Source organism: Benincasa hispida, unplaced genomic scaffold, assembly GCF_009727055.1.
Source record: "Benincasa hispida cultivar B227 unplaced genomic scaffold, ASM972705v1 Contig650, whole genome shotgun sequence".
NCBI classification, from domain to species: Eukaryota; Viridiplantae; Streptophyta; class Magnoliopsida; order Cucurbitales; family Cucurbitaceae; genus Benincasa; species Benincasa hispida.
This window is the reverse complement of record NW_024064997.1, coordinates 62,173-72,441: the sequence shown is the minus strand read 5'-3', so window position 1 is coordinate 72,441 and position 10,269 is coordinate 62,173. Positions and strand designations below refer to the sequence as shown.

Here is a 10,269-nt window from a genome sequence, read left to right as displayed (position 1 = left end):
TTAGTTGTTATACTTTTCTCCAAAATATTATTGCTCATATGTATTATGGAGTTTAATTAATAGTTCCTAAGTTTATATATCAATTACCCAAAGCGAGCTTAGCTCACGGTAATTGGTATGACATTCCTCCATAGAGGTTGGAGGTTGAATCCCCATTCTACAATTTTGTACTAAAAAAAATTAGGGTACTTTTGCATATAATTTGAAAATAAGTGATTCAATTGAAAATAAACTTGTATTCTAATTTAAAATGTGTTCGATACTATACATTTATAAATCATAAAACTACTAATACTTAGTTGATAATAAGCTATCATTAATTTATTTATGGATATGATTTATGTTTAAAAAATTTATATAATTGTTATTTTGTAATATTTTATAGTTTATAATACATTACATAATACATATTAAATTTTAAATGAATTGAATTTATAACTTGACATATTGTATTTCTAAATGTTTTTTCTTTACTTAATATAATTAAGCATTTTAAAATCTAAAATTCAAAATTTGGATACAATGATAACATAAAAAATATTGTTTTCAAAATTTTTACTATTTTGATCACAGAATTCAATAACAATTTTTAGAAATAGAATTCGAGTTGTCAACCAAACACATATTTGTTGAATTCAGATTCTCTACAAAATAAGCTTTTGTATATCTATGACCAATCTCCTTGCTAGAATTAAATGAGGTACTTTAAAATATTTATTGTTTAAATTACTTGCTAGCAAAAAGTTTATTCATTCATTTAATTGGACATCTATATATAAAATTTAATTAAACCATATTCATCCCTATAGAGTTGTCATACCAATCCTACATTGTGATGTCTAGGAATAGATAGTCAAAAAATCAAATCCTACATTGTGATGTCTAGGAATAGATAGTCAAAAAATCAAAGATAATTGTGCTTAGTTATACAAAATCGGAATTTAGGATGTTGGAATAAATTGCATCAAAATTAAAAATAAATGTGCTTTAAAGTTCTTTTGCAATTATAAATTATAAAATTAATCAAAATTAAATCCAACCGCTAATTTTAAATAATTAATTTTGGTTAGTTAATTTTATTTTTATTATATCAAATTATTAAATAAAATTTAAGCAATTAGATTTTAATAACTTGACTAACTACAATGAAAAATCTATGCCATCATCATGTCTATCATTTAAGGATTTGACGATTTTGGTGAAGTAGAGATTTTTTTTTTTTTTTTTTTAATCAACAAAGCAGGAGCAAATTACATGGAATCTAAAGATTCATTCCTCCAACCAAACTTGAACAACATAACCAATTAAAGGTGGAGATCAAAAAATCCCAACTAAAACCGTCATTTTTACAACTTCAAACAGTGCCCGACTTTCAGAACCAACCTAAATACTCCATCAAAAATCAAATTACCCATCTAAAATTGCCGGCACCGCAATGATCAATACTCTTTTCTTACCAACAGAAACTGGTCAGCTCCTAAGTCAGCATTACTCGTCTTGAGTCAAGACACCAACACTTAAAGTTTGATCTCGACATCTCATAAAGTTCATGCGGAGTCATCTTCTCAAGATCTTTTGTACTGACGGAATCAAGACTAGGAGCAACATACTGGATATGAGGAGCAATCGATGGAACTTGTCCACGGTGATCAAGACTACGCATTCTCTTGTACAATCGCATAACTGATACACAATTTTCGTAGGGGTTGTGCCCACCCTGACGAATATCATACCTGCAAAACCACAGCCCTCAAGGATCATCCTTCACAAGCTAGAAACATGATAAAGAGAACATGTAATGTTACCCACCTACCAAGACAACATTCTCCCATTTTCAACCCACATGATCGGATGTTTCATCTTCATCAAATTTTTAAATAATATGTGAAAAAAATAATAATGAATCTATATTTGACTGTAAACATTCTATGATGATGTGTTGGATAGATTTCTTCATTCCTGTAGATATCTAAGCAGCCTTATATATCTAAGACCAGCTCTAAAAACATTGGGAATTAGGAATAAATAGACCCGTATGTCTCTCCTATGCAAATGACCACCAACACTCAAAGCTCATGTACTCCAAAGCATTTTAAGACCACATTTATTCTTTAATCATTGGGCCAACCTAATACAAAACAAATATGGACAGCACGTGCGGTATTGGATTTGGAGCACAAGATAATAAGCATTAAAGACCCAAAATGAAAGATTTAATATATATATATAAAAAAATAAATAAATAAATAAAACCATTAATCAATAATTTCATTGCTGTTGTTCACAAAACACTCCTTGCTGCTCACTTAGATCCTCTCCAGTTGGTGGTTTTTTAATGTATAAAAAATTTCTGGTAGGAATTCAAGCTTGAAAGAACTTTTAACTTGACTCTTAGATCACTCTTGAGAGAAACAACAAAAACTTCAAAAATCTCCGCAAAAGCGAACCCTTGTAATCTAAACAAGACAACAATTGGAAGGCATACTACCCCCAATGGTAGTAATTTGTATAGATTTTTACATAATTTTCCCTTTTCTTTTGTTATTAATAATATTGATAGTGGTTGTTTTTCACATAGCCCTACGGTTTAGGTTTTCGCTGGGTGATATCTTAATTCTCTCCAGCCCCATTGTGTAGAGATTAATGGAGGTTTTTATGTTCATTTATTTGAAAAAAAATAAATGCTTCTATTGAAAATAAAAATAAATAATAATAACAATAATTTTATTAAAAAAAAAAAAACTCATTCTTTAAAGCAGTATGAACCATAGTTAAAGTGCCATACCCCAAATATGCTCGAGTAAGGTACTTGAGGGAATGGCTAACCAAATTTGTTTTCATCAATGGATGATATCTAGCAGTGTCCCTGCAGAAAATATTTCATGCAAAAGGTGTATGAGGAATGCGAGCGCACAACAAAAAAAATCAAAATTAAAAAAACAAACAAAAAACAAGAGAAAAAAAATCCATTATTTTCACTCAACAAGGGAAATTATTTCCAGAGAATAACTTGCAGGATTGAAAAGTAGTAGTTGATTTTTTTGGTGCATTGCACTTCCCCAGATCACACTTCAAATGCATTGCGTTCTCATTAAAAAAGAACTAATCCACACATAATTACAACCCAAGTTAGTGAAAATCACCTTAACATATGATCGGGATAATTCATTCTCAGGCAATCTAAGTCATGCTCCAAGTCATGGCCGACAAGAAGCCTAGCTTTACCACCATTAAATCTCAATCTCTCAATGGATTCTCCATTTAACAAGATTTTTAATACTTTTTCTTGGACATTTTTCAGTGGTATGGCATGCCTCATATGTTCTTCCTTTAGCCCAGTTACTTCATGCCTACAATATGGCCGGGAGATAAGCATCTAGAGGCTGGATTCTAAAAGCTAAAAACCTTCTTTAAAGAGCAAGATAACTCTGCAGACAAGTACCTATAGTTCGTGATCGGTATTTGTGGTTGTACGAAAGTACTGAAAATCAATTTCTCATCTTCATCAACAAGGCAGATCCAAACACAAATGTCCAGTGCGCCATCACTTCCACCGCCAGCCATTACACAATCCATAGCTATTGCTCCATGACCTCGATCAGAGCGATCTTCACCATAACAGTCTGATAAATCAGTAGGCAATAGACTATTTCCCTACAATAGAGCCCCAATCAAATTCTGAAATGCATTTACGATATCGTCATAAAGCGCTCAATTATTTGATAAATCCAAAAATATAAACTACCAGTACCTTTACGATTATTTTAATTTTTTTTTTTTTATGAGAACTGCCAGTGACCTTATTAACTAACTATCATCTATAAATATATGATGCATAAAAAGCAACTTACTTGGTGAACAGGTGCTGTTAGGCAGCAAATGTTTTGGTGCTCACTGAGAGATCCAGGACCATCAAGTACTCTCAAACAAAGCCCACAACCTCGCTCCGAGAAAATTTTTGAACAATTTGATTTTGGAAGTGGACCTAAAAGACTGGATATAATAAGATGGTGTTATGATATATTACCATACAAAATACACAAACTATCTCACCCTTTAGATGTTCCCTCAATGATTCAAATGATTTGAAGTGCTTTAGGCAGACTCCACATCTAGGCTGATGAACAGAGTGATATGAAACTCTCATATGCTCAATAAGATGATCTTTCTTCTTATATTGCTTGTAGCATGCTGAGCATTTATGTCTGTAAGCAAACATACAATATAATTCTCACGTTCACCATCAAGTACTCAAAATGGAAAAAAATAAAATAAAATAAAATAGAAACCATTGCAGAGGGTTAAATGAAAAGATGACAACTCTAAGTCCATAGGAAATTTCCATGATAGCTTTCTTCTTCTTTAATAAGAAGACAATTCAAATTCAATTTAGCTAAAATACCAGAACAGTATGTTAGACCCAAAAGAGGCAGGACCTATTTTGAGGAAGAGCTGAAATAGCTTTTGGAAGGAGAGTTAGCAGCCCTCTCAAATTGGCTGGGTATCTGTTATTTTTCTTTCATTTCTTCTTTCTACTCCTTGAATCACTGTGAGGGGCTTGTTATTGTCTTTTCTATTGCTTGATTGTATCAGTCTTACTGTCTTTTCTTTCTATATCAATACAACTATTTCAGAGAATTTCTTCTTCGGGCTCGAACAATACTTTGAAGATCTAGGGGTGCTTGATGATAATGCACGAATAAGCAATGCCCCCACGTTCCTACGAGATGCTGCACAATTATGATGGCGAAGGAAACATACTGAGCACGAACGTGGGCTGTGCAACATCAGTACGTGGGAGCAATTCAAAATAGAGCTTCAGAAGCACTTTGTCCCTCACAATGCGGATATGGAGATACAAGGCAAGCTTAGACACCTAAGGCAAACTGGTAGCATCCTTGACTATGTCAAGGAGTTCATAACCCTCATGCAGATCGAAGACCTATCCTACCCCCAAGGTTTTTTTATTGACAAGAATAGAGAATCTCTCACTTCCCATAGAACAACTCCACATCCATCCCTCCATTCAAACCCAAAACCATTCTTCCGCAACACCTTATCCAAGAAGTTCCAACCACAGAGTCGGACTTTCTCAAAATCAAACTTAAAAATAAAACCTTGTTGTTTATGCATCCTATGATCTTCTATAGCCTTATTGATAATCAAAACTTGATCCAAAATTTGACGACCTGGTACAGTCTCCCATAAAATTTGAAATTGTATTATGTAGAACCTTCCTCAATCCATCCACCAACATCATCACGGTAATTTTATAGCTTTTCCCTTGGCTTATTCCCACTTGCAAATTTTGGTCCTTAATTCCTTGAGGAGATAGGACATGATTATAACAACGTATTATCAGTCACAGATACTTTTTCAAAATTAAATTTTGAATTTTTTTCCTAATGGCTTTAGTGAGGCCCGAGGGTAAAGTCAAAATCTCGATATGCGCATCAACTGATTTGTTGATGGGTAATGGAATGGATGGTGTGGAGGAAGAAGACAAAGTACTAGTGGGTCCTGCCAAGGGTGATGGAATGGTCATTGGGTAACCAGCTCGCTTTAGTAGGCTACGCTTTTTTGTACCTACAACCAAGATTCAAAATATTGATGTCGATGGAAATATTGAAGTCCCAATTTTATGGAAATATCTACGGAAATACCTATATCAATGGAAATTTCAAGAAACTCTAAGGGAATTGTTATAATTAGTCTTTGATTGTGACTTAATTTGACTATAATTGACCATTTAAATCATAAATATATATTTCAACTCTGTAAATTTCAATGTGAGAACATATATTTAAAAAAGAAAAGAAAACTATTTACAAAAAAAATATAAAATTTAGAAATATTTTAAGGTGAAATGGTGTGAAAAAGAAAGTTTTGGATGATAACAAAAAAAAAACTCACATAAATTCAATTTTAAGGTGAAATGATGTGAAAATTCAATAGAAAAAGTTTGAATGAGATTAAAAATAAATATAGATTTTGTCACCCATCAAAAGAGTGCTCCAATGTATCAAGAGGGAGAATGATTTGAACTTGGTCGTTCCTGTTATTTTGACTTTTTTGCCTGCAAAGTTTTGGTCAATATCGACTAACAAAGACCTTCCTTTATATTGTAATCTTGTTGGGCGATTGGGTTTTGATCATGGTTGGAGGAGTTGGAGAATCCAGAGGTGAAGGTCATGGTTCGTGGCTCCAACGTGATGGGTGAAGGACAAGGTAAGAGAGTGGGGGATAGGAAGAGGTAGGAGAAAGGAAAGAGAGCCATTCACACCTCAATATGTTATATCAAAGAATCAATAGTTACAATGATCATTGCATTGGTATGAATCACAAGATCAAGAACCTCTTTGAAAGCCTTAGTTATTGTTGAGGTTGACGAAATGATCATTTTCATCAAATACGAAGAGGATGGTGTTATGCAGGGATGGGAGAAAGTATCAAATGGACAAGATTGATTCTCTTGAGTTCCACTAAGAATGACACTTCCAAAGCAATTAATGGACAATTAAGATCAACAAATAGTAAAGGACAACAGGTATGTTGTTTTTACTTCATGTCGCTCTATAAAACCCAAATAAACAGAAACAAGGAAAGAATGTTGACAAGAAACCTAAAAGTAACAGAGTAAGAGCAAGAATGCAACCTTAGGCTTGGTGTCTTGAGAGGGTCATGATCGGAGTCCATGGAGAGTCAGAAGTGCTAATGTATGTTCCTCTCCTCTGAAATTTAGTGTACCAGCACGTAGTTTTTAATAGAGCTAGTACAATAATCATGTAGAAAGCATATCCATTAGAAACTCTAACAAGCAGAAGTTATGTATTACAAACAATTTCTAAGGTAAACTATCAAATATTTAAAATAAAAAGATCAAAAATAATTTTCCTTTTTTAGGGAAAAAAAACATTTTTTTCTTGTCTTGTGCTAGAATTCCAAACTTCACTTCTTTCAGAACCATCAACTATCACTTAATTTTTCTAATACTCGATCAGCGATATGAATCATTGCAAGACTTTCAGTTAAAACTTTGTTACAAACAATGCTTTCAAAACCAAAATCTTCCATTCAAATAAACTTTCAAAACCACTATAAAGTGTCTTCTCACAAATAAGTTTCATTCATATCATCAATCCTCAATTCCAGAATTAGCTACTACAAAATAAACATAAAATCTCAAAACAAAATTGGCATATCCAAATAACCCTTTCAAATTGATCAAAATTCTTATACAAGCATTTGAAACAACATCGGTGGTTCCTAATCAGCAAATTCAATAAAATAATTCATCAAAACAAACCATTCTATCTTTGGAATAATTTCATGTGTGACAAAACTAAAACAAACCTGCTTCCAATTCAAAATCAATCAAAACATTTTATTTCAAATTATCCAAAACAGCAAACATACTTTCAAACAAAGTATACAAAACAATTTCAATCAACTTCAAATCATACAAAACATGTTTTCAAACATTCAAAACATTCTTTCAAACGTTTGTCAAATCAAAATAATCAAGATGTAATTAGGCCAAAATTTATAGTTTTGAAAGGATGTGGGAATTACTAAACTTGCAGTATATGAAATTCCTAGAAGTCTAAACAATTAAGAAAATACTCAGAGGTTAGAAGTCAGTTCATAAGAGTGTTGAGGAGGGATGTTGTTACCCAAAATTAACTGTAAACCTTAATCAATCCCTTCAAACCAGTCCAAAACTACAATTGGAGTGTGGGTCAATGCCAAAACTCCCCGGAGAGAAACGTTGCCGCGAAGGTTCTAGTGGGTCACTATCGAAACGCCGACGATCATGGGTGTCGGATTTGTTTGCTTATGCGGCCGCCATGAAGCCCATAGTGCAGATGAGGCTGAACCGACGTCGGGGTGAATTCACGCGAAACTTTTACCATAGGTTGCTGTCGTGCAGCTACAAAAAGGGATTCCCCACCACTTGTGGGACTTGCCAATCATTGCCAGAGATGAAACTCCAGCAGAAGAGTGTGGACGGCGACTGCGATGGATGGAGAAAGAAATTTCCCACAGATGGCCTCTTCAGGTAGGGGTGTTAAAAAACCGCCACTTCGATTCGGATTGGATCGCTTATGGAAATGGCCAAAAATACGATAATTTTATGAGCCCTGCATTTCAGGTACTAAATTAGTTATTATAATTTATATTTGGGGTAGATTATTTTAGTTAGAGTTACAATAGTAACTATTTTTGTTTGAGGAAGAAATAGTAAACACTATAGTAAAGAATAAAAAAACGATGAATGTAAAATAGTAAAAATTGTAGCAAATAGTAAATACTGTAGAAAAGGGGATTTTGAAATAGTGTTGATTGTAGCTAATTGAGGATTACAAAAAAAGTATTTACTATAGCAATTGGTGGTTTTAATAGTTGGAGCCTAATTGGAGGCCCAAATGGCTCCTAAGAGTTTTAAGATCACCTTTAAAAAAAATAAAGGTTAAATTATACGGAATACTCCTAAATTTTGTACTTTGTGTCAAAAATATCCTTGAACTCTCAAAAGTTTCAAAAATACCCTTAAACTTTCAAGATGAGTTCAAAAATACCCTTATCATTAGTTTTGGATAGAAACCGTAAGGTTTTGTGTCAAAAATGCCCCCAAACTTTCAAAAGTTGCACAAATAGCCTTAAGCTTAAAAAAAAAGTTTTAAAAAATACCCTTATTGTTATATGAAGTGAAACCGTTAATATCGTCTTCACTATTTTCCTTCTTTTTTCTCCCAGCTCTTATTCAATACCTTCTTATTCCACTTTTTGTTAATTGTTTGACTTTTTTTTATCTAAAAAGAGTACAAATAAAACTGCACACTTCACTTAAGGTATATCGACTATGATGAGAATAAAGAGAATAATGGAAGCACCAAAGGATTTTAGGACTTAAATTTTTTAACAAAGTTGTATGTTAGTAGTTGAGTATGTTAATAGCCAAATACTTTTTTCATTATTATTTGACGATTTTTCGTTTTGGTATGTTTTAAGGGGAGATTCTGATTTTAAAATTTTGTGAGATTTTGTGGAATTTTATGTTTTAACTTAAAATTTTGATTTTAATTAAGCAGTCAGATTCCCCTTGTCCGTACCAATTCTAAGTTGACTGTTCGACGCCCGGGGAAGCCCCCTAGGAGCTGTTCCCAATCCGTCCCTCGGCCGGCACGCAGCGACCTGCTCTCGCCACCGGAGAGCTTGAGCAGTCCACTGACAGCCAACAAGTTCGGGACTGGGACCCCGGTGAACTAAGAGATTGTTCGTGGTCTTGAATTTGAATAGATTGAAAAGAAGTTGCATATAATAAAGATATACAGTAACATTCATTGGGATTGAGGATGAATGATTCATACTTTCAGTACTTTCCGAGCCTTTTCAATCTCCATGAGGTCCAAATTATCAGCACCTAACTACTTCTAATTGTTAAAATCATCACAAGAAGGGAAACTATAGGAAAATTGCTTATTCTCTCTTAAAATAACAGGAGGCTCGTATAAAGCTAAAGTAGTATAATTTTCTGGATTAACTTTCTTTTAAGATCTCTTTTCAAACAGAAGCTCAAGCTACACAAAACCTTGAGAAAACAGAACAAAATATCAAGGAAAAATATATGTACACATACAGAATCACTCAGTAGCATTTAAGTAACTTTAAAGAAAATCAAACAGAACTGGATTAAAGAGATTATATTTTCTACTGCTACATCTATTTTTGTCTAGTTTTGGGTTAAACAAACCATTCATAATGAATTTGAATAGAATAATGGGAGTAACTCAGGAATTGCAGCAGCTCCGAAAGAAACGTGACAGTTTGAATGTTAAAATCTGACATTCTGACTCATGCTTAAGGTTGAAATTTAAATTGGTAAGACAAACAAAAAAAATCCGCAAAAAGAACATACCCGTAGGTCCTTCGTGCCCTAGCCCAAATTCATAAAAAATGAAATCATCGAACAACTTGAATTGGCATGGATGGGTCGTGAACAAATTACACTATTTTCCCTGCAAAACCAACCAACCAATTGGAAATCGAACTACGAAAAATGGACGATAAGGTGTCATTCGAGTTCCCTTTACAAGGCACTTGCAAAACGGCGCTGGCCAGGTCTACTACACATGCGACGAAACAAACCCCATGATGAATGGCCTCTTATACACAGACCTGTGACCCACGGCGAAGACCACGTGACGGTGAACGCGATGAACAGCCGACAACAGTCAGTAGAGAGGAGATGAGGGTTTGGGTCAAAAA

The 10,269-nt window shown here is 33.7% G+C and overlaps 1 protein-coding gene across 8 annotated transcripts; it reads right to left on the bottom strand.

Moving 5' to 3' along the window:
- Nucleotides 1–1,193: 1,193 nt before the first annotated feature.
- LOC120069877 (RNA exonuclease 4) lies at nucleotides 1,194–10,269 on the bottom strand. 8 transcript variants are annotated; one of them, XM_039021691.1, is made up of 9 exons: nucleotides 9,920–10,268; nucleotides 7,674–8,141; nucleotides 6,656–6,769; nucleotides 4,054–4,205; nucleotides 3,852–3,985; nucleotides 3,443–3,654; nucleotides 3,144–3,350; nucleotides 2,786–2,866; nucleotides 1,211–1,733 (listed from the first exon to the last, which is right to left on the bottom strand). In XM_039021691.1, the coding sequence occupies exons 3-9, from the start codon at nucleotides 6,694–6,696 to the stop codon at nucleotides 1,478–1,480; spliced, it is 1,083 nt and encodes a 360-aa protein (XP_038877619.1). In that variant the 5' UTR covers nucleotides 6,697–6,769; nucleotides 7,674–8,141; nucleotides 9,920–10,268; the 3' UTR covers nucleotides 1,211–1,477. The 8 variants fall into 8 exon arrangements, with proteins under 8 accessions (XP_038877627.1, XP_038877619.1, XP_038877620.1 ...); XM_039021692.1 differs by having other exon boundaries at nucleotides 6,656–6,731; XM_039021693.1 differs by having other exon boundaries at nucleotides 7,692–8,141.

Excerpts from the sequence above, each read along its gene's own strand:
- LOC120069877 (XM_039021691.1), bottom strand. The coding sequence starts at position 6,696 with ATGGACTCCGATCATGACCCTCTCAAGACACCAAGCCTAAG. Across the intron at positions 4,206-6,655 it reads CTCAAGACACCAAGCCTAAG|ACATAAATGCTCAGCATGCT; the intron begins GTTGCATTCTTG and ends GTTTGCTTACAG. Across the intron at positions 1,734-2,785 it reads CTTACTCGAGCATATTTGGG|GTATGATATTCGTCAGGGTG; the intron begins GTATGGCACTTT and ends GTGGTTTTGCAG.